This window comes from Balaenoptera borealis (assembly GCF_965194805.1).
Source record: "Balaenoptera borealis genome assembly, chromosome: 12".
Classification (NCBI taxonomy): domain Eukaryota; kingdom Metazoa; phylum Chordata; class Mammalia; order Artiodactyla; family Balaenopteridae; genus Balaenoptera; species Balaenoptera borealis.
In genome coordinates this window covers 12,031,657-12,056,314 of record NC_138869.1, presented here as the reverse complement: position 1 = coordinate 12,056,314, position 24,658 = coordinate 12,031,657, and the positions used below count along the sequence as shown (strand labels likewise).

Sequence of the window (24,658 nt, the reverse complement as noted above, 5' to 3'; positions counted from 1 at the left end):
CAGTCTTTTTAACAAATGGTGCTCAGAAAACTGGATTATCTACATGCAGAAAGATGAAGATGGACCCTTACTTACACCATATACAAAAATTAACTCAAAGTGGACCATAGACCTAAACATAAGAGCTAAAACTATAAAAATCTTCAGAGAAAACACATAGGAAAATCTTCATGACATTGATTTTGCAACAACTTCATGGCTATAACAGCAAAAGCACAGGCAACAAAAGAAAAAATTGATAAACTGGTCTTCATCAAAATAAATCACTCTATGCATCAAAAGATACTATCATGAAAAAAAAAAAGATACTATCATGAAAACAAAAAGACAACCCAGAAAAAAGCTGAAAAATATTTGCAAATCATATATATAAGGGATTAATATTCAGAATATTTAAAGAACTCTTAAAACTCAACAACAACAAAAAAACAAGCCAATTAAAACATGGGCAAAAGACTTGAACAGACATTTCTCCAAAGAAGAAAAACAAATGGCCACTAACCATATAAAAAGACGCTCAACATCATTAGTCATTAGAAAAATACAAATCAAAAAACCACAATGAGATACCAATTCACATCTACCAAGATGGCTACAGTAAAAAAAAAAAAAAAAAAAAGGAAAATAACAAGTGTTGACATGCATATAGAGAAATTGGAATCCTCAAGCTTTGCTGGTGGGAATGTAAAATGGTGCAGCCACTATGGAAAATAGTTTGGTGGTTTCTGAAAAGGTAAACAAAGAATTACTATGTGAACCAGAAATTCCATTGCTAGGTACATATCCAAAAGAATGGAAAGCAGAGACTTGAACAGATACATGAACACCAATGCACACAGCAGCATTATTCACAACAGCCAAAAGGTGAAAATAACCCATTACAGATGAATGGATAAACAAAATGTGGTATATAGATACAATGGAATATTATTCAGCCATAAAAAGTAATGAAATTTTGATATATGCTACAACATGGGGACCTTGAAAACATTGTGCTTAATGAAATAAGCTGACACAGAAGGACAAATAATATATGATTCCACTTATATGAGGTACATAGAATAAGCAAATTCATAGACAAAGAAAGTAGACCAGAGATTACCAAGCGTTGGTGGGGAAAGTGGAAGAGTTATTATTTAATGGGTACAGAGTTTTCGCTGGAGATGACGAAAAAGTTTTGGGTGTAATAGTGGTGATGGTGATACAACACTGTGAATGTACTTAATGCCACTGAATTGTACATTTATGAATGGTTAAAATGATAAATATGTTTTGTATATTTTAATCACAATAAAGAAAAAATAATAAAGAATTTTCTAGTATACTTTCCTCCATTATGATTGTTCTGTTCACTGCCCAAATCCTGGCAACATAAATATAATATCAATCTCAAATTTTAAAATGGGTTGAAATTGGAATGTGCTGTGTATTAGCCTTAGATATTTTAGCAGAACATTCCATCCAAAGTTAATAGCAGCGACCTATAATAAAAATAATTTATTCTCTTTGTAGGATACCTAAGGATCTGCAGCAATAAATCCTATACCTCAAGCTTAAACAACTAAAAAACTTCTGATATCTCATTAATGGAAAGGAAAACAGATTTTAGAAACTGTGTCTTCAGGACATCTCCACAATCATTCTTCCCAGAGTAATAAACCTAGTTTATTAATAAACATCCAACAACTGCTATATGTCTAAAAATACTTTTGCCCATTTCAAATACCATTTAAGTCCAAAGTAAATTCCTTTGGTTTTTTCATTTTGATATTAAAAATTATAAAATTCCATATACTTCTGTTTTTAGTTAAAGTCTCTTACCCCCGCATACAGATAATAGCTTTTCTGTAGATTCATCTTCTTCTGTTACTTTTTTTTTTGACATTCCAACAGTTTTCTTATATCCTTTTTTGGCTTGATCCACCAGACGCTGAAATTCATTCTGATGTTTTATACCTGAAATTCAAAAGATCTTCTCAGTAAATCAAGGACTATAAAAGTTACATGTCTACAACCGATGGACTGAACGTCAAGAATAACACAAGCTTGCTCAAGAACAACACCCTTTGGACACACTTACAATGAATTTAAAAGGCCTGGGGAGCTGAGGAAGCATTCTTTTATATCTTCCCCGTTCCTCAGATACAAACTTGAAACATGATATTCCTAGTTTCCAACTGTAGGTTTCTTCCCATATCCCACTCTTTTAAAAAGGCTTTTGATAGAGCATGAAAGATGCTGTTTTCTTAAATATAACCAAAAGACACCATTCTAACTTCCAAGACACAACCGAGTACTAAGAGGAAGAACATTAACTGAGTATAAAAGCAGAAGCTTCTAGGAAAGTTGGATAAAAACATAGGATATCTACTTTAATTCCCCCTTTTTCCTTCACATTTCTTGCCTGTTTCCTATCAGAACCCCTTTAATAATCTAAGATCCCCACCACCACCAATCTACCTTATCTTAGGATATTATAACTAACCAATCTTAATTTACTACTACTTTAACACCTCTGAAAATAATTTAAGCCTGACCTCCAGGTCACCATTATTAATGTACATTAATTTACTCAATAAAGAGTAGCCGTTCGTCATTCGAGCATGGACTTGAACACATCTATTTGTGATTCTGAACCATGGTTCAAACACCTGAGGCTGTACTTACTTATCTAGCAACCTTAAAAACTTAAGTCATGGTCCAAAATGATGTTGTAAATCCTATAAAAATACATTTTAGAAAGATTCATACTGCAAGTAGTTAACACAAAGTTTTGAGACTGTTTTCCTCCAGTAACCATCATTTTCCCTGTAGTGCAATACCATGAATAACTGGGTTTAGGGGAAAATTTGTGCTTCAGTTGAAAACTATGCATTTTCTAGAGCCACCCTTCCAGGATTCCAGTCATCCACTGCCCTTGAGCTATGCTACAGTTCTGTAAATTGTAGATAACTGACCACAATGGAAAACAATTCTTGTCTATAGACAAGCAGAATCCTGTCTAGTGAAGTTGCGACTGACTTCCGTCCCCCTCTGGAAAAAGCCAGTTTTCCCTCCATTTGCATATTCATTTCAATATTCCTGATCTATACATGTGACTGTTCTTTGGACATTAGGGACAGAATGCTCCTAATTCTAACATATTTATGTGCATGGTATGTGTATGAAAACTCCCAGTGAAACTAATGTGTTGGGTTGCAAAGTGTCTGGTAAATTTTAAATAAGAGACTGGTTAAAATTTCAGCAAAATATAAGCTGCCCATAAAGATTACTAGAAAAAATGAGCTCTTCAGAAATAGGTGAGATCTCATGTAGAATACAAGCTAGGTGATTTCTTTTAAGTCCTATTTAACTCTATACATTTGAGAACAATTACTTTGTACTTGTTCAGCTCCCCAGAATCAATGAGCTACCACCACCGCCATCCTTATGTAGCTTGTGTTAGGCAAGGGTAACACAGCACTATGGGGTCTACATAATTTAAGCAGATCAGCCTGGGCCATTCTGCTAGTAAGGCTTCTCCTGCTAGTAAGGCTCCTCCGTTGTGTACTTATGGATTGTGGATTTAGAATGACACAAGAAACTTGCTAAAGTAATCTCATAACAGTTAAGGAGGCTTAATAACTTTATCTTCTGAAGTAATAAAATCCCAGGTTTAGAAGAGATTTTCTTTTTAAATCTAATTACTCCTACAGCTGGGCTGGAAACCAAAAAGTAAATGGCAACCACAGCTTTGGCTCTGGCCCAAGAAGTCCAATAACCCCTCAAAAAATGAACAATGCCAAGAGATTATCACGAATAAAATTGTTCCCACTCATTTCTCCACATCATTTTAGGAGTTCTGCTATTTGGCAAGGAGAACTTTAGAGTTTAAAGTCTCAGTTCTGCTGGCTCAGTGCCCTGAACTTACCTCTTAAAAGTTTTAAGCGGATCAGATAGTGGTAGGAGCTGACGAATAAGCCCACATTCAACCAAGTCATACTCTTCAAGATTTTTAATACTTGAATCATACCACCTTTTATGCCTCACCAAGTTGAAATACCATAATCTTTTCTAGTGCCAAGTCAAGCCCTTCATGCCCCAACCACCTTGACTGCTCTTTTTTTAGAGCAGCTTTTACAGCCAGAGTATCTCTGGGTCTGCCCATGAACCCAGGGATGCACCAAAACCAGGATCCCAAGAGTGGGACAGACTCAAGCCTCTAAAGTGATGTCACTGAGATACATAGTCATCTACTTTAAATCACAGAATGAGTCTGAAGTCAGCGTCTCCCAAAGTAAAATCTCATGTCTTTTTTTCACCAACTACCTATGACACCCACGCAGCAAACATGCAAACATGGATGAAGAACAGATTAACAGTAAAGGCTAGCATCCACTCAGGATTTATTCATTTAACCTGAACTGACTAGCCTCACTTTAAATTCATGATCATAAGTCTCAAACTACTTCATCTGTGCACACATGCTCTATCTTCCTGGCAGTTAGCAGGAAACGGCTATCCTTGCTGCAATTAAGGGCCAACTGCTAATTTATGCTCTGGATTCCATCACTAAGGCCTTCTCAGTGATATAGTATGTGCAATTATCCTTTCCTCTATCATCTATTTCCCCCTCTCTTTTGAATCTTTCCCACTGCATACAAATAAGCCTGGGACGGGACCGTGCTTTTGAAACAGAGTGTGGGTTGTGAAAACAACTTAGTAGATCCAGACCAGCAATTTTTTCTTAAAACAATAATAAGAATAGGATAGAAAGTGCCAGAGTGCATTAAAAATGGAAAGAGGAAACAACCAAGATGTCCTTCGTTACGTTAATGGATAATAAACTGTGGTACATCCAGAGAGTGGAGTGTCCTTCAGCTCTAAAAAGAAGTAAACTATTGGGACTTCCCTAGGGGCTCAGTGGTTAAGAATCCGCCTGCTAATGCAGGGGTCACGGGTTTGAGCCCTGGTCCGGGAAGATCCCACATGCTGCGGAGCAACTAAGCCCGTGCACCACAACTACTGAGCCTGCACTCTAGAGCCCGTGAGCCACGATTACTGAGCCCATGTGCCACAACTACTGAAGCCTGTGCGCCTAGAGCCCATGCTCCGCAACAAGAGAAGCCACCGCAATGAGAACCCCGTGTCTCGCAACGAAGAGTAGCCCCTGCTCACCACAACTAGAGAAAGCCCGCACACACCAACAAAGACCCAACGCAGCCAAAAATAAATAAAATAAAATAAATAAATTTATAAAAAATAAATAAATAAAAATCTAGATGTGGACACATGCTTTCACTTCTGCTGGGTAAATAGCTAGGAGTAGAATTACTGCTAGGTAGGTTTATGTTTCAATTTATAACAGACTACAAACTGTTTATCTAAGTGGCTGTATCATTTTGCATTCTCACCAGCAATGTATGAGAGTTCCATTAGCTCTACATCCTGGCCAACACTTGGAGTTATCCTTTCTTTCTTTTTTCCTTTTTGCCATTAAAATAACCATATCTTTTCATGTGGTTATTTGGTATTTGAGTATCTCCTTCTCTGAAGATCTGTTTAAATATCTGCACTTTAAAAAAATACATCCTAGGACTTATTGAATTTTAAGAGTTCTTTATATAATACAGATACTAGCACTTTGTCAAATATAAATTTTACAATATTTTCTCACAATCTGTGACTTGCTTTTTCATTTTCATATTTGTCTTTTTTTTTTTTTTTTGGCCACACCACACAGCATGTGGGATCTTAGTTTCCCTACCAGGAATCTAACCCACGCCACTTTCAGTGGAAACATGGAGTCTTAACCACTGGATCACCAGGGAAGTCCCTTCATATTTGTCTTCTGAAGTGTAAAAGCTTTTATTTTAATGAAATATAATTTATCTCTTTTTCTTTTACGATTCATACTATTTGTGAAAGATGATCATGTCAACTGTGAACAAAAAGTCTTATTTCTTCCTTTCAAATCTGAATATTACTTCTCTTTCTTGCCTTATCACACTGGCAAGGACCCACGGTACAATGCTGAACAAAAGTGGTAAGAATAGACATCTCTACCCTGTTCCTAGTCAGAAGAGAAGCATTCAATATTTTACTATTAAATATGATGTTAGTTGTAGGTTTTTCAGATATCCTATACCAGTGCAGTCCCCAACCTTTTTGCACCAGGGACTGATTTCATGGAAGACAAGTTTTCCACAGACTGGGGTTGGGGGATGGTTCAGGCGGTAACGTGAGCGATGGGGAGCGGCAGATGAAGCTTCACTCGCTCGCCCGCCGCTCACCTCCTGCTGTGCGGCCCAGTTCCTAACAGGCCATGGACTGGTACCGGTCCACGGCCCAGGGGATGGGGATCCCTGCTATACCAGATTAAAGAAATTCTCATTTAGTGAGAGTTTTTATTACTAATGGGTGTTCAACTTTGACAAATACTTATTCTGCATCTACTTATAAAACTATACAGTTTTTTTTTCCAGTCTGTTAATACACTGAATTATATTGATTAATTTTCTAACATTAAACCAATCTTGCATTCTTAGGATAAATTTCACTTGGTTATAATGCATTATCCTTTTTATGTAATGCTGGATTTGATTTACTAAAATATTGTTAAGAATTTTTGCATCTATGTTCTTGAGGAATATTGGTCAGAACTTTTTATTATACTACCCTTGTCTGGTTTTAACTTTCATGGAAACTTTAGCTTCATAAAATGAGGTAGGAAGTATTCCTTCCTTTTCAATTTCTTAGAAAAACTTTTGTAGAATTGGTATTATTTCCTTCCTTATGTGTTTCATAGAATTCACCAGTGATGCCATCTGGATCTGGAGTTTTCTTCCTGGGGATGAAAATTCAATTCATTTACTAGATATAGGGTTATTCAACCTTATCTATTTCTTCTTGAGTAAGGTTTGGTAATTTGTGTCTTTCAAGAAATCTGTCCATTTCATGTATGTTTCCACACTGACTGGCATGAAGTTATTCATAATATTCCCTTACTGTTCTTTTAATATCAATAGGATACTTAGTAATTCTCCCTCTTTTATTCCTCATATTGGCAATTTGTGCTTTCTCTCTTTTTGTCCTAATCAGGCTTGCTAGAGGGTCCCAATTTTGTTGATCTTTACAAACAGCTTGTGGTTTCATAGATTTTCTCTGCTATTTTTCTGTCTTCAATTTCACTGATTTCTGCTCTTCACTGTTACTTTCCATCTGCTTACTTAGGATGGAATTTGCCCTTCTTTTTCTAGTTTCTTAAGATGAAAGCACAGATAACAAATTTAAAACTTCTTCTCTTTTCTAATATAAGCGTTTAATGCTACACATTTCCCTCTAAGCATTGCTTTAGCTGCAATACACATTGCTATGATGTCCTTTCATTCAGTTCAATTTATTCCCTAATCTGCATTTACCTCATCCAGAATATTTTTCAATTCAAGTATGTACATCATCTAAGGAATTCCATTTGTTTTTTTGTTTTTGTTTTCATTTTTTGGCCACACTGTGTGGCTTGTGGGATCTAGTTCCCCGACCAGGGATCAAACCTGGGTCAGTGAAAGTGAGGAGTGCTAACCACTGGACTGCCAGGGAATTCCCTTTTTGGTCTTTTTTTTATACTGTCCATTTCTCAACTCAGCAGGACCCTCCCTCATTCTTCCTTCTTCATATAAAGAACATATTTGTAAATGTTTAAACATTTTTATCTACTAGTTTCATCATCTCTGTCATTGCTGGGTCTGGTTCTATTAATCGATTTTTCTCTTTTCTAGGATGTTATTTTTTTGCTTCTTTGAATTCCTGGTAATTTCAATAGGATATTGTTAATTTTATATTGTTGAACCTATTTAGTGATTATTTTGGGGTTCCCCCACCCAGGACCTTAAAGCTGCCTGCAAGCTGCTGGACCTGTAGAGTTCACAATCTTATTTGTTTTCTTTCTCTCGGGGAAAACAGTCCTGTGCTACCTTTTTCCAATATCTGAAAATCCATTGATTTATATATTTCATCTGGTTTTCTAGCTTTTAAGGGAGAAAAGTAAATACAATCTGTTATTCCATCTGGGCTAGGAGTAGAAATCTCCATTTACTTCGATTTTTCTGTGCTGGGAAAGTTATTTTTTTACCAAAATATGCCATTTACGATTTATATTAACGTAATGAATTTATTGTTTTTAAATAAGTTAATAAATATTTTTGATATTTCTCGGTTTTAATTTTTCTTAGACCCATGTGTTATTTGGAAGTGTATTATTTAGTTTCCAAATATTGGTGATTTTCCAGAGGGCTTTGTTACTGATTTCTAATTTGATTTCATCTCGTGGTAGAGAACAGACTTTGTGCACTGAATGAATTCACAAGGTGACCTTCTGCAGATCCCCGGGGTTCTCTCTCAATGCAACTCTCTCCTCTCCGCACTCTGTCTTGCAAACTTCAGCTCCTTCAGTTTCTCTGGTCTTTCTTTCTCCTTAACTCAGAGCCCTCCAAGCTCTGCCTAGGATCTCCCTGCCCAACCCGGAGCCTAGAAACTCTATTATAGGGCTCGTATAATAAATTTTTCCCATCTCTCAGAGACTCCTGTCCTTTGTTACCTAATGCCTAACGTCTTGAAAACTATTTCATATGTTTTGTCCATTTACGGTGGTTGTTTGTTGGTTTTTTTTTGGGGGGGGTGAGGGGGTTGTTGTATATCAGGTCCCAATTATTCTGTCTTGGCCAGAAGCAGAAGTCCCCCAAGCTTTAATCTGTAATATGATACATATCAACAACTGTAACCCACATAAACGAAAGCTCTTTGGTGCCCTAGACAAATTTTAAGAGTGTACAGAGGCTTAGGGAACTGAGAACTGTTGCCCTAAACGTTGGGGTGCCCCAGGGCTTAGCCTTAGGCTCTGCTCTGTTCCCCACAGTACTCTTCTCCCAGCTAATTGTATACAATTTAAAAGCACATGTCTTTTTAGTTAGATAGATTCATCCATTCATGCCTACTTCTCTTTTCCACTTGGCTATCCACTAGAAACCAAAACTTAACACAGACAAAATAGGAATTTTGATTCCATTTCCCCATCCACAATCCTCGCCCTGGTCTCCATCTCAGTAAATGGTATCATCACTTCTCCAGGTGCTTGAACCAAAAATGCAGGGGTCATTCTTGATTCCTCTTTTAGTCATCCGCCTATATTAAATTCATCAGCAAGTACTATTGGTTCTACATTGAAAGTTTACCTTGAATTGCGTATTTTACTTCTGCTACCGCTCTAGAAATGCCACATCCCTGACCTAATTTACTAAAATGGCCTCACTTCATTCAGGTCTCTTCTCAAACATCACATCACCTTCTTAAAGGAGCCCTTCTGGTCCAGCAGCTCCATCACTTTCTATCCCCACCTTAAGTCTCTTCATAGCACGTATCACTATCTGACATATCTTACTCGTTTGTTTACTGTCTGACTATTCCCAATAGAGTGTAAGCTCCATGTGGGCAGAGACTTGGTCTGTTTCTTTAATGTTATATTCCCAATACCTAGAATACTGTCTGGGTGATCCATAAATATTGCCTGAGTGAAGAGCCTTTAGGTTAGTTTTCTTACTATTTCTTGCCACCTTACAATTTATTCTCTACTCAGCAGATGCCATCTTTTTAGACATAGATAAAATCATATTACTTGTCTTTCTAAACTCTCCAATGACTTCCCACTGCAGGAAGAATAAAACCCAAGCACATTCTTACAAGGTCTTTCCTTCCGGGACCTGGCCCTGCCTCCCTGTACACCACTCTTCCGCTTCGCTCACTACACTCTACTCAAACCCGCTGACACTGTGTCTACCTCAGCGCCTCTGCCCCTGACGCTCCCTCTGCCTGCAATACTCTTCCTCCGGCTCTGTGAATGGCTGCCTTTATTTTCATTTCGATTTTTTTTTTACTTACGACTCATCTCAAATGTCAACTCCTCAAGAAAAACCTTTTCTTGACTACATTATCTAATGCCCCCATAATTTCTATAAATTACTCTGCTTTATTTTCTTTATAGCATCTGCCACCTAAAATTGTTATAATCATCTGCTGATTTACTGTTATTTATCTGTCTGCTATTAGAATATAAGCTCCATGATGAGAAATTTATGTATCTTGCTCACTGCTCTATACTCACTACCTAGAAGAACAGCTAGCACATAGTAGATGCTCAATAAACATTTACTGAATTAATGAACAGCCAAATAAAAAAACAAAGGAACATATTAAGCTAAAATGCCTTGCCTACTTAACAGGATTAAGCTGGTGTTCTCAGGAAAAGTTACAGGAGGTAATCCCAGAGTGTTCATTAGAGGTTTGTCTTTTTTTACTTGGCAGAGTATAAAACTATATTTTACCAAGGTGAAGAGCATGAAGATCCCCAAAATATGTCTGTCATGGCAGTTAGGCAAGTAGAGTAACTTCCTTCAGGCAAAGATTCCGCCTCTTACTGGAGCAATTCAGTCTTAATTAAGAAGACCTACCAAAAGCATTTGCAACCTGAAACCCGCAGGTAACTCAATAAACTCATTTGATTCAACTCTGTATCAAATACACTTTCTACAGATCTGCAACTAAGGCTCAAATTGATTTCACTGTTTCTCTCCTCTTCTAAAAGAGGGACTCGTGAAGATAAATCTATCCAAAAGACTGCTAAAGAAAATAAGAAAGATATATCGTCACAAACTACCACAGTAACTCATTCATAAAATTAAGCTTCTTTTAAGCAATATAACCCCAAACCAAAGCTTAGCGTACCCCCACCCCCACCCAAAAGAAGCTCCCAACATACGGAGTTATTCACTCAGATTCAAAGCACCCTACAGTGCAAAGGGCTTCAAGTTGAGCACAGGGTGAATGTGGGCTTAATTTCCAGTCCTGCTTTTTCCTAGCTATGTGGGCAATTTATCTATACCAAATAATAAATCAGTAGTAAAAGTAATATTTCCAGCTATGTAGGGACTCAAAAAGTATTCCTCCATATACCCTTTTTTTCCCCAGGGACTTCCCTGAAAAAATGTATTCCACCAAAACAAGGAAAAAGAAGAGGCAGATTTGGATCCTGAAATAAGTGAACCGACACAGGAGGGAGGAGAGAATACCCAGAAGGCTGGTGAAAGGAAATTCCAGGGTAGCTATGAAGGAGGCCCAAAGCGCAGTCACAGTAGCCTGGAAAAGGGCTGGGGGCTGCTTCAGGCAAGATGTTCTGGAGAAAATAGTGAGTTGATAAATAATCTATGAGCTTCAAAGTAATAGAAAGTGACTGACATTTCTCATAGAAAGTTTACAGATAAATTAATACCAGATAAATAGAAAATTAAGCAAATAAAATTGCTAATTATAGGGAAAATAGAATGTTTTCCTAAAAGGAATTACAACTGTAAGGGAGGAAAAAATAATCTCCCTTCTAACCTTCTTAGTTCTTAGCTGGGGCTTTATAACAAAAGACACATTTACATGAGAAAAACAAACAGATGTTTATTAACATGTATACCTCATGTATATATGGAAGATACCCAGAGAAAAATAAGTAACTCTAAGCCACTTGGAGGTGACTTAGAACACTGGCTTAAATACCATCTTCAGCTGGATTAAAAAAAAAAAAGAAAGGTGTGTGGGAGGCCAGTTATGGGGAGAGGGCCAGGAAAAACACAGTAAACAAGAGTGAAGTCTGCTATGCTGATTTAAGTCAGAGTCTTCTCCGTCAACAGGAAGACTAACTTACTCCTAGGGACAGAGAGGGGAGGAGGGACAGGCACCTTTGTAACTGCGTCCTACACTTGGGCAAAGAGCTTTCCTTTCTGCTGCTTCTCAATTGCCTTCTGCTCAAAGCAACACGTCACGGTGGCATATTCTCGGGTGGTGGCATACTCTGACACACCTCATAACCATAGTATTGTACGTTGCCTGGTTCAAACTGTATACAATGTCTCTAACTAATACTGACCTTATAAAAAATTATGACAATATTCAGAAATTGGGAGGGAGGAGAAGGTAAGAGTCAGGATGTACAAAAGAGCTAAATTTTCATTTTTCAAATTAGGACTTCAATCAATTGTTAACATGGAAAACTGAAACACTTCAAGAAATAGCAGAAAGAATAATCTTTTATAAACATGAAGGTAATTACTAAAAGAAAAGCCAAAAGGTTTGACCGTTGTTAATTCTAGGAAATGAAGATGGAGACAAGGAGGTGGCAAGGAGGCAGAGTTTTTAATAAGCCTTAGAGAAATGTGATTAAAAACCACATACATGGGCTTCCCTGGTGGCGCAGTGATTGAGAATCCGCCTGCCAATTCAGGGGACACGGGTTCGAGCCCTGGTCCGGGAAGATCCCACAAGCCGTGGAGCAACTAAGCCCGTGCACCACAACTACTGAGCCTGCACTCTAGAGCCCACGAGCCACAATTACTGAGCCCGTGCGCCACAACTACTGAAGCCCACGTGCCTACAGGCTGTGCTCCACAACAAGAGAAACTACCACAATGAGAAGGCCATGCACCACAAAGAAAAGTAGCCCCTGCTCTCCGCAACTAGAGAAAGCCCGCGCGCAGCAACAAAGACGCAACGCAGCCAAAAAGTAAATTAAAAAAACTTAAAAAGTAAAAAACCCATGTACATTAAAACATTAATAGAAATGTTTAAAAAAAAGAAGAGCCATCAATGGTATATTTAGATCCTGACACTAAATCAAACTCTAACTACACTATAATGCTAATAATAAGCGCTTAAGCTTTAGGAAGTGCCCAAAAGGTTTCAAAAAAAAAAAGTATATACCGAGGTTTATTTTAGAGCTAAGTGAATTAATTTAACATGTTGACCTATTTAGTAAAATTAAAGTTTGTATATATTTATCCATATATTTATATTTATCTATTGCCCACCCTATTTAAATGGTGGGCAATAGATATTTGTATATTTTCTTGCCTATATCTAACCCATGTTTTCTTTAATGTAGCATAATTGTCAGATACCATCCTTTAGTGATTTAAATTATTTTTGTTCCATGCAAATTTTCTGGTTTCCTTATTGTTACAGGCCTTAGTTTTGCCACTTCAGTGATCATCTGATATTCTCTAGCTCCTGTATCAACAAAAATTACTTTGGCTTCCCAAAGGTTGATCAAAGAGGATGGATCACATCTGTTTATCTTTAGAGTGCCAGCGCTGTAACTTCTGTGGTTCAGCCTCTGGTCCGTGAATCCTCCAGGCTCCTTTCCCTACCCCGAGAAGGCTCGGGCCATCACAACTACATCTAGTGCCTGTGTACTTCACCCTCCCTCCCCACAAAGATCACGGCTGTATCTGCCCCTTCAAAGCTTAAGAAGTGAAAAAAGAAAACACAATTCTTTTGGCACGACTAAGGCATATCAGGTGTGGAATATTCATTCAGCAAATATTAACTATCTGCTGTTTGCCAGGCACTTAAATTTAAATTTAAACTAAAAACCAACCAACCAGCCAAAGAATAAGCAGCTATCTAATTGACAAAACAGTAATGTGCTAGCACTGGGAAAGATACATATAAAGGTCATTTAAGGAAAATGAAGCGATAAAGTTGGGAAGCTGGTAATAATGAATAAAATGAAAACTATTTTCAGCATAAATATGCAAGCTACAGGGTTCTGAAATTCTTTACATAAATACTGTCACTGGCCTGAGGACAGGATGGCAAGTCAGGAATGTCTCCATTTTAACCCCATTTTCTTCTCACTTAGTGATAAGCTCAAAGTAGAATGTTAGTCACAAATCAAAGAGCACGCACATAGTTAACAAAAAAAGGTCACTGTCTTGAGTAAACACTCAACCAAAATTCAGTCTTTTAAGTAATATTAACAAGAAAGTTTGTATTAAACATTAATATAAAAATATATCTTAAAAAATTACTTAAGATGAGAAACTGTAACCCAAGTTCTTTGTAAACAAAGAAAACATCACATAACTTACGATATTTACTGTGAATTTCATCTATTTCCTCTTCTGTTTGGTCCTTTGTAAAAACCATTATCTAAAAAATCCAAAAATTCGTAATTAAAAATTACCAAAAATGACAAAAAATAGAAATTAGTACTATAAACTTTAAAATCTCAAATGTGGATGTTTAAAATAGAGGAAAATAATCTCTCATCTCTGTTTTATATAGACCTAGGAAGATTAACTCCTGTTTACTTCTCTTGAATATTGTAATTAACATACATTTTACTCATTACTTTTTTCATCAGTAGAAAATGCAACACTGATTCCATTAGAATTTATGAAGTATTAAGACAACAATCAATTAAATTTCCTACTTTCAATATTTAATTTTCCACATTCATTACTACAATAGGTAACATAAAACTACAAGACTGAAGAGACAGCTAGCAGATCATTAACAAGGCAGATCTTCTTGTTTGTCTTCTACCTTTTCCAGCCTAACTTTTCCAAGTCTACCACAAAGGTATACAAAGAAAATGCAATAATACAAGACTTCATGTGTTAAATTTCTAATTCACTTTTTAAAATTTTAGACTTAAAAGATCTGAAATGTACTTACACGATTCATTATAGTCTCCACCTTATAGTTAGCACACAGGTAATAGTAAAGTCAACGAAAATCTCACTTTTTTCTACTATCTGATTATAAACTTACTTCCCTAAGGTCGTTGCTTTCCTTACAAAAACATTACCGATGGTCTAGAAAAAAAGTCTACTTGGGAGAGCCCAAAACACTTCCTCCAGTGTCAAAGGACACAACGGCTATTTTCTTCTTTGGTATCCTTTCCTCAAGTTTTGGACCATCAAGCTAGAGGAAGGCAATAGTGAAGAAATTTAGGTCTCTGATTCCCTCAGTAAGCTCAATAAATGCTCAATCCTCATCAACTCTTAAAATTACTTAATTTCACCATCAGTATAACCATAGAAATGCAGAATGCCAGAGCTAAAAGGAGATCTTAGAGATTATATAGTTAAACCCCTGAGTTTTACAGATGAAGATCTTAAAGGCCACAGAGGTTAAATGTTAAAGAGCTTATTAAATGCAACCACCAGAGAAACGACAAATACCAAGGTTACCTGATGTACAGGCACATGCTTTTTTCCACAAAAATTAATTCATCAATAAACTCTACTTTGAATTGATCTTGTGCCAGAAGACTGCTAAATACGATAAAAATGCTAAAATGAGCTGCAAGGAAATCATAATACATTAAATGGAAATGTGTTCTAGTACATTTCCCACTGAACAGATTTAACACTGGTTTGCTTTAATTTGTAGGGTATTCGACTTTTCCTTCCTTCATTTCTACCGATACTGAAAAAGACCATCAACATACGCTTTCGTTGAGTTTACTAGCTTCAAGACGCATCCTAGTCTTCTCCATATTTTCAATTTCTTGAACTATTTCAGCAGCTGTTAAAATAAAGGCATAGAGCCAATATTAATTACATGGTGTTGCTCAATGCACCCTGGTTATATAAACTCTTAACACTGAAGCTGGACGATGGGTATATATGAACTCTCTGTCCTGTCTTTGTAATTTTTCTGTAAGTCTAAAGTCATTTCAAAATAAAAGGGTTAAAAAAAAATAACAGAGTTAAAACACTTAACTTTTACACATGCAATTACAGTTTAAAATATAACTGGAAGAGTACAGCAAAGTCATTTTGCTCTTTCCTTTGAGGATACAGGTATAAACAGGAATCCCAATGGAATATGAAAATTAATGTTAGTGTGAATTCTATTCTTAGGGGATATCCACTGAAACTCCAATGTACAAAATGTTACAACAGTCTACTTTTCAAGGAAAGACAAAGGTTTACGAATACTAGGGGGTAGATGGCCTTGACTCCAGAATTTTTGTCAGTAGGTGTAGTTACCAATCACATACATCAAAGAGATCCGAAATACACTCCATCTCATATATAAATACTTTTGAACGCAAATAGCATGAAATTCGCCAATGCTATCCTTCTGCCTACTAGGTCAACATATTAAGACTAAAATACACATACAGTATAGGGGGAAAAAACTACAATCCCTTACACACATTTATACATAAAAAGATACTATATCTAGAATTTGCCTCAAAATAATCCATGGGGGGAAGGGATGTAAATGACAGACAACACGCCATTAGGCATGAGTTGACAACTGTTTGAGTCGGATAACAGGGTAAATAGGGGAAATCACCATATTCTTCACCGTTAGAATTTAAATTCTATAGAACTTATAAATAATCTCTATTAAAAAGTTTTTTACAAAACTGACAGTCCTCGAGAGGATCATTTAAGAAGGCAATTACCTCAATTCAAAGTTTGTTTTTCAAGCACTGAGAGGTACCTCTTGCCTCCCTAATATCATAAAACCAGTAGAAACAATGTAAACAATCTCTCCCTCTGTGAATCATGGTATAACAGGTAAGCAAAGGGACCACTTGCATTCTACCTAATCCACTAACCCAAGTATCACTCAAGTTAGAGAACATCTGGCATACTCTCTTCTAAGGTATTAAGGAAACTGTACTAGGATTAGATGCAATTTAGGGGATTAAATCTTTCAGGGAGACTTCTGATTCTGTTTGTGATGTAAGGAGCTGGATACAGTGTCATTCTCACCCTAACAACGAGAAATGGCTGGATAACCTATAAAACTGTAACTTTACTCGAATCCAACAGAACTAAGGTCACAGGGAAACCACCTAGCCTGAAATCTAAGGAAAGTCAGGTGCCTTAGAGAAGAGAGGGGTCATGAGTACTGGCTGACATAAGAAAACAAGGATTATCCTACCGCTGGGTAAGAAGATTTCAGATAAACTTTTTTTTTTTTTTTTGGCCACACAGCAAGGCATGCGAGATCTTAGTTCCCAGACCAGGGATCGAACCCCCACTCCCTGCAGTGGAAGCGGTCTTAACCACTGGACCATCAGGAAAGTCCCTCAGATAAACTTTTTGATGAATTGCAAAAGGCCAAGGGTGAACCACCATGAAAATATAAAAATCCTGGGAATCTTAGACACAAGGGGACTCACACCTATTCCAAGGTTTTCTGTAGACCTTACTGGATACTCTCAAGAACTACTAGGGGAAAGATGAGAAATTAGAAAAAGTATCCCTCTGGATACAGGCTTGGGAAAGAACAGCCCCCAGTGCAGGAAGGACATGAAGCCCCATCAGATCTTTAACCCTTAGGAAACAAAAGCATTAAGCCACTGAGGGAAGGTCGGCAAAACTGAAGTCCCCAGAGCACAGGTAAATGGAGAAAGTAAACAAACAAAACCCTCTACTCTGGCAGAAGGGTCAGGAAACTGCCCTGGGCCCAGACCACTAGAGGACCCTTGCCACTTGGGGAGGCACAGGATCACTGAGAGAGACCCACCTGTGAGACCCAGAATCAAGGGCCTGCCTAAGAGGAGGCTAAGCTAGAATAACAGAGAACAGCCTCGTGTTCCCTACCACGGAGCCAGGACACTCCAAGTGACAGGTAACTGTAATCAGCCACTGGGAGAGAAGTGAGCATGGAAAGACTCCTTAAGGCACAGGATCACAGGGAAAACCGAAGTGCGAGTGATACAGGCACATTTTAAAAACAAACAAACAAACTTCTGGTAACTCAGGCACCGACCTAAAAAGCACAAGGGATATGAAAGTGGTGGGCAACCGAGGACAACCACAGCAACAACAAAATCCAAACCAATCAACCACACACAGTAAAGTCCTAGCAGAAGAAGAGACAAGTCCATTTTTTAGTCATTCATACTATTTACTTCAGCATTTAGAGTCTCACACATTAAGTCTGGTTTTCAACCAAAATTTACAAGATATATGAACAAGCAAGCAAACAAACAACAATAACAAAACCAAACTCAGATACCAGTGGCCCAGATGTTACAACTACCAGACATGGAATTTAAAATAACTACAATTAATATGCTAAAACGTCTAGTGGAAAAGATGAACAACATGCAGGAACAGATGGGGCATTTCAGGAGAGAGATGAAATCATCAAGAAGAATAAAACAGAAATGTCAGAAATAAAAAAACATTAGCAGAGATAACTTGACCCAGTTAAGGAAAGAATCGGTGAACTTAAAAATGGGATCGATGGTATTACCCAAACAGAAACAGAGAAAAAGGGGGAAAAAAAAAACCACAAAAAAACCCAGAATAGAGCAACTAAGAGCTGTGAGACAATATCAAAAGCCCTAACATACACGTAATAGAAATCCCAGAAGAAGAAAAAAGGGAGAGAAAATATTTGAAGACCTAATGGCCAGAATTTGCTAAATATAATGAAAGATGTCAAACCACAAATGCAAGAAGCTCAAAGAATATCAAGCAGAATAAATAACAAAAAACATAACAAAACAAAACACAACAATATACCTACACATAGACACACACAGAAAATCCTGAAGCCAGTGAGAAAAAGGGGTATACCACACCAAGAAAAGTCATGTATCACATCATACTGCTCATCAAAATCTAGTCAACCCAGAAGACAACAGAATGAAGAATTTAAAGCGTTGGGGAAAAAACCTACCAACCCAGAATTCTATATCAAGGGCAATATTTTTCAAAAGTGAAAGAGAAATGAAGACTTTCTGAGACAAACAAAAACTGACAGAATGTATTATTAGCAGATCTGTACCAAAAAAAGTGTTAATGGAATTTCTTCAAGCAAAAGAAATTTAAAACCAGAAATTCATCTCTGTAAGAAGAAACAAAGTGTTAGAAATGGTAAAAATGAAGGTAAATATGAAATATACTTTTCTTATTTTTAACTACTATAAAAGACAATTGTCTGTTTAAAGGAAAAACCATAGCAATGCATTGTGTTTACAGCATGACAACAACAGCACAAAGAATTAGGGACTGGGAGTAAACTGTTGTATAAGGTTCTTATACTACAAGCAAAGTGGTACATTATCTGAAGGTAGACTGTGACTAATTAAAGGTGTACACTGTAAACCCTAAGGCAAACACTAAAATTTTGAAAAAGAGGTACAATAATAAGTCAATAGTAGAAATGAAATATAATTTTTAAAATACTCAATTAATCCAAGATATTTAAAAAAAAAAAAGGATAGAAGGAACAAAAAGCAGATGGAACAAACAAAACAACTAGCAAGATGTTAAGCTGAAAGCCAACTACATCAAATGTAAATGGTCTAAAGGCACTAATAAGAGCCAGAGAATGCTGGATTAAGAAAGAAAAACCAAACAATATACTGTCAACAAAGAACCCATTTTAAGTAAAAGACACAGATTCAAAACAGGTTCAAAACAAAGAATGGAAAGCGATGTATCCTGTAAATACCAATGAAAAGAAATCTGAAATAGCTGTATTAATATGAGGCACGAGAGACTCCAGAGCAATGAATGTTATCAGGGACAAAGAGGGAAATTACAGAAAGGGGTCAAGTCACCAAGAAGACTTAACAATACTAATGTGTTTGCACCTAAAACAGAAATCAAAAATACATACATGAACAAGAACTTCTGTTTCCAAACAAGATGGCCTAGATTCATTTCTCTTCTCATTTCTCATAATCTTACCTGCAAAGTATAACTACAAACCCTGGATATAACAGACAAGGTTAAGAGAATTCTGAAAAGTGGAAGGAGGAAAATGGACTGGCTAAGGACCTCAGAATTCGAGGAACAACACTGTGGTAAGTTTCCCGGGTTTTCTTTTTATCTTCACAATATCCCAGACTCGTCTCTGGTGAAGCCTGCAATCCAGAACCCCCAACACTCACAGAAGAAAGAAAAAAAAAGTCCCAAGAAAAACCTATTCTAAGCAAAGGTCAGTGAAAGGGAGAGATCAGAAACCTTTCTGACAATATCCAACCTACTCCAGCTAAACACTACTCCAGCTAAACACTACTCCAGCTAAACACTGCTGATGCTCCCAGCCTGCCGCACAAACTTCTCCCCACACTTAGTTAATTTAAAGATCTGTACAATTAAAATACAGGTACTATATTTACTGAAAAAAATCTGCATATAATCTGCAGTTCAAACCCATGTTGTTCAAGGGTCAACTGTATATCTCTTTTAAAGCAGTTTAAATGATACATTTGTTATTAATTTCTTGTACTTAGAAGAGGAAACTAAATAACAACAATAAAAATTGGAAACAAAGGGCTTCCCTGGTGGCGCAGTGGTTAAGAATCTGCCTGCCAATGCAGGGGACACGCGTTCGAGCCCTGGCCCAGGAAGACCTCACATGCCACGGAGCAACTAAGCCCGTGTGCCACAACTACTGAGCCCGCGAGCCACAACTACTGAGCCCGCGAGCCACAACTACTGAGCCCGCGAGCCACAACTACTCAGCCCGCGCACCTAGAGCCCATGCTCCGCGACAAGAGAAGCCACTGCAATGAGAAGCCCACGCACCACAACGAAGAGTAGCCCCCGCTCACCACAACTAGAGAAAGCCCGCACGCAGCAACGAAAACCCAACACAGCCAAAAATAAAAACAAATAAATAAATAAATTTATTTTTTTTAAAATTGGAAACAAAGTGAAACAAATGAACTGTCACTGTATTATTTCAAATAACATAACCACAATAAAGGGAAAAAATAACTTATGAACACAGTATTTGACTATGTACCCTTAGTGCAGGTGAGGGGGGAGGGGAGAGGGAAGGCTGGGTAGAGAGAACTAAAAAAAAATCTGGAATTCTTTCTCTGGTTGCAGAGAGGTGTAGTAGTACAGATGAAGCAATTCTGAAACGATTTTAGATATATTACAGAACTGAACAAATTAGTAAACGTGCTGATGCTACTGAGAGGGAAGATTCTCCCTGTGGAAAAAGGGAAATACAAATATGAAATAGAGAACGGTAAAGAAGACCCCTGTGGGGCTGGATTGAAAGTAAAGGTATCGGTATGTTCTCATGATTTCTAATATGTATAAGTGGATTTACATGCATACATATACATGTAGTACACAGGCATACATGCATGTGTATGTATATACATATCCATGTATGCATATGTATATGTGTGTATATATTCCTGAGCTCCATCTGCTGAAAGAGTCTAGAAGCAAAGGTACCAGGTGTCAATGAGCATAGCTGGTAGCCTTATCTTGTTTTCCCCCCAAAAGAACCAAAGCTTCTCAGGGAAATGGCTGATTCCAGGGCTGGGACAGGGAATCACTACCTTGTTATGCTAGAAATAAGGAAATGGTAAAAAATTATAATGATAATAATGAAAGTATGGCATGAGGACCAAGGATCAGCATGGAGAAGCTCCCACTGGTCAAATCTAGAAACATAAACACCAAAATAATTCAGGATGGAAATAAGCTATAAATCTGTGAATCCATATTGATAATAGACAAATTAAATACAAGAAGGGAAGGCTCCTGTTTTCAGTACCATGGCAGGTGTCAACTGACAAATGTGGAAGGAAGGCTAAAATTAGAAAGTCATCATTGTGCAACTACACAGAAAAGACCAGTTCAGCTAAAAATTACCAAAGAATGCTAAATACAGGCATGAGATTTTAATGAGGTATAGAATATTTAGATGGTATAAAAGTGTCTCTCTACAGATTTCTTACTAGGGGTAATGAGGAAACTACACAACAGTGAAGAAACTGACAAGGTGATCAAACCCGCCATCACAAATGAAGGGCACAAAGATGTCAAATACCTCTAGATGTGATATTCTGAGAAGGACAGAACATCACTTATATAGTATTCTGGCCACGAATGCACAACCTGAACATAATTAAAGGAAACACAGGACAAAGCCAAAATGAGGAACATTCTATTTGGGGAAAAAACCCAACAACAACAAAGACTGTATTCTTTTAAAATGCCAATGTCAATGTCATAGAAGACAAAGAAAGGCGGAGGAATTGTTCCAGACTGAAAGAGACTGAGAGGATATTACAACTAAATTTAATAATGTGATCCAAAACTGGATCATGTACTGGAGGGGGAAAAAAAATCCATAAAGGCCATTACTGGGTCAACTGCTGAAACTGGAATAGAGATGACAGATTAAAGGACTATTTAACAAAGATAAATTTACTAAAGTTGATAACTGTACTGCAGCAATAAAAGAGAATATCTCTTTTCTTAGGAAATACACAATAAAGTATTTAGGAGACAAGATTATACGCCTTATTCTCAGATGGTTTAAAAAAAAATATGTGTATATAAAGATGTACACACACACAAATACATATACATTAATAAAGAGAGAGAAACAGTAATTCATAAAGCAAATGGGGCAAAATGTTAACAGGTGAATCTGTGTAAAGGGTACATATGTGTTCTTTATGATAATGTTTCAACCTTCCCATAAGTTCAAAATTATTTCCAAATAAAGTTTTTTTTTTAAAGAATGCAAAGCTAAGACTTTTTCAGACAAATAAAAGTGGAAAGAACTTGTCTCAACACATGTGCACTACAAGAAGCATTAAATGAAGATTTTCAGACCAAAAGAAAATGACATCAGATGGAAACCTGGATCTAAGCAAAGAAATAAGAAATACTATAAATGGTGAATGCGTAGGCACATAAAGACTTTCCTTCTCAATTTTTAAAATGTCTTTAAAGGAAAATTGACAGTTTAAAGCAAAAATGGTAACAAAGTATTATGAGGTTTATAACACATAGAAGAAAAATCTATGACAATAAAACCACGATGGAAAGAGTAAGGTCCTTATGTTAAACACATAGTACAAAGATATCTGAAGGTAGACTGTGATAAGTTTAAGATGCATGTGGTAAACTCTAGAACAACTGCCGAAAGAAATTAAACAGAGGTACAGCTAATAAGCCAACAGCGGAGATAGAATAGAGAACTAAAAAATAATCTAAAAGAAAGCAAGAAAAGAAAGAAAAAAAACAAAGAATGGACAGGACAAAGACAACATAAAGAGCAAGATGGTAGACTTAAACCCCACCAAATAGATTAAATGAAAAAGTTTTAAATGCTACAGTTTAATGGTATATCTTGTCAAATTAAGTTTAAAAAGCAAATCCAAACCACACAGGCTTACCAAAAAACACAGTTTAAATATAATGACACAATATGTTTAAAGAAAAAAGTGAAATAAGATTATTATTTATGGAATATCACCAGAGACTAAAACAAGTATGTCGTAATAATGAATAGGTTAATTCATCAAGAAGACATAACAATACTAAATGCACATACACCTAATTACTGAGATTCAAAATGTAAAGAAAACGGAACATACTGAAAGGAAAAATAAAAAATCCACAAATACCCTGGGAGATTTCAATAATCCTCTCAGTATTGACAGAATCAGTAAACATAGCATAAGTAAGGATGTAGAAGACTTGAACATACTACCTAGCAACTTTACATAACTAACACTACAGATCACTGAACAAAAAAAACTAAAATTTTCAAGTGCTTAAGGGACACTCACCAAGGAAGACCTAATGCTGAGTTATAAAACAAGTCTCAATAAATGTAAAAGGTCCAAAATCATACAGAACTGCTTCAATGGAATCAAATTAGAAATGATTTAAAAAAAAGATATCTGGGAAATATTCAAATATTTGGAAATTGAAAACATTTCCAAATAACCCACGGGTAAAAGAAGAGATCACAACAAAAATTAGAAAATATTTTAACTGAATGAAAAGGAAAATACCAGAGAAATGAAAGCACATGGCTACATAAAAATCTATAAGCCCGTGTTTATGGGAGCTTTATCCAGAATAGCCAAAAATGGCAGACAAGCCCAGTTGCCTATTAATAGTCATTTACTCATCATTTCAGCCAAAATCTAGAACGTTTCCTTCACCACCAGAAATTCTTCTGCCCCACTGCAGTAAATTCCCTCCCCCTTACCCTCAGGCCCTGGGACATACTGATCTCTTCTATGTCCCTATAGTTTTGCCTTTTCTAAAATGCTAAATAAATGGAGTTTTAAAATTATACAGTGTGTTGTCTTTTGTATCTGGCTTCTTTCATTTAGCACAATGCTTTTGAGATTTATCCATGTTGTTGCATTTATCAGTAGTTCATTTTTATTGCTAAGCAGTGTTCCACTGTATGGCTGTACCACAATTTGTATACCCATTCACCTATAAATAGACAATCTCAATAAACAACAAAGCTGGAGGAACTACATTACCAGACAGCAAGATCTATTACAAATTACTCATAAAGCAATTAAGACAGTGCACTACTGGCACAAAGATAAATAAATGACTCAATGGAACAAAACAATGTCCAGACCCACACATATACAGTAAGCTGATTCTCAACCAAGCTGTACCGACAATTCAATGTGTAAAGGATGGTTTTTCAATAAATGGTGCGACATCAATCAGCTATCCATATGGAAACAACAGAAGAATCTCGCCCCTTACCTCGCAACGTATGCTAAAATCAATTCCAGATACACTGTAGATTGAAAGGTAGAAGCAAAAAGAATAATGTTCTTAGAAGAAAACATGATCTTACGGTAGGCAAAGACAAAAAAGTACTAACCGATGGAAAAATGCAATGAAATGGATATAAAATTTAAAACTTCTACCTCTCAAATGAAGCCATTAAGAGAGGGAAAAGATGAAATTAAAGGAGAAACATATACACACCCAGCAAGATGTGTATCCAGAAAAATTCACGTACCCCCACAAGTAAATCAGGAAACAACAGATCCACAGCACAGAAAAAT

At 36.7% G+C, this 24,658-nt stretch overlaps 1 protein-coding gene across 7 annotated transcripts in view; it reads right to left on the bottom strand.

Moving 5' to 3' along the window:
* Positions 1-24,658, bottom strand: part of RAD18 (RAD18 E3 ubiquitin protein ligase) — a 99,389-nt gene that overhangs the window by 36,739 nt on the left and 37,992 nt on the right. For 6 of the 7 annotated variants that reach the window (XM_082344403.1, XM_082344405.1, XM_082344408.1 and 3 more), the window contains 3 exons: positions 15,311-15,387; positions 13,944-14,004; positions 1,822-1,956 (listed from right to left, as the gene is read on the bottom strand). In XM_082344403.1, the coding sequence (XP_082200529.1) occupies positions 1,822-1,956; positions 13,944-14,004; positions 15,311-15,387 (273 nt within the window). The remainder of the gene's footprint in view (positions 1-1,821; positions 1,957-13,943; positions 14,005-15,310; positions 15,388-24,658) is intronic. The other variant, XM_082344407.1, reaches the window with a different exon arrangement.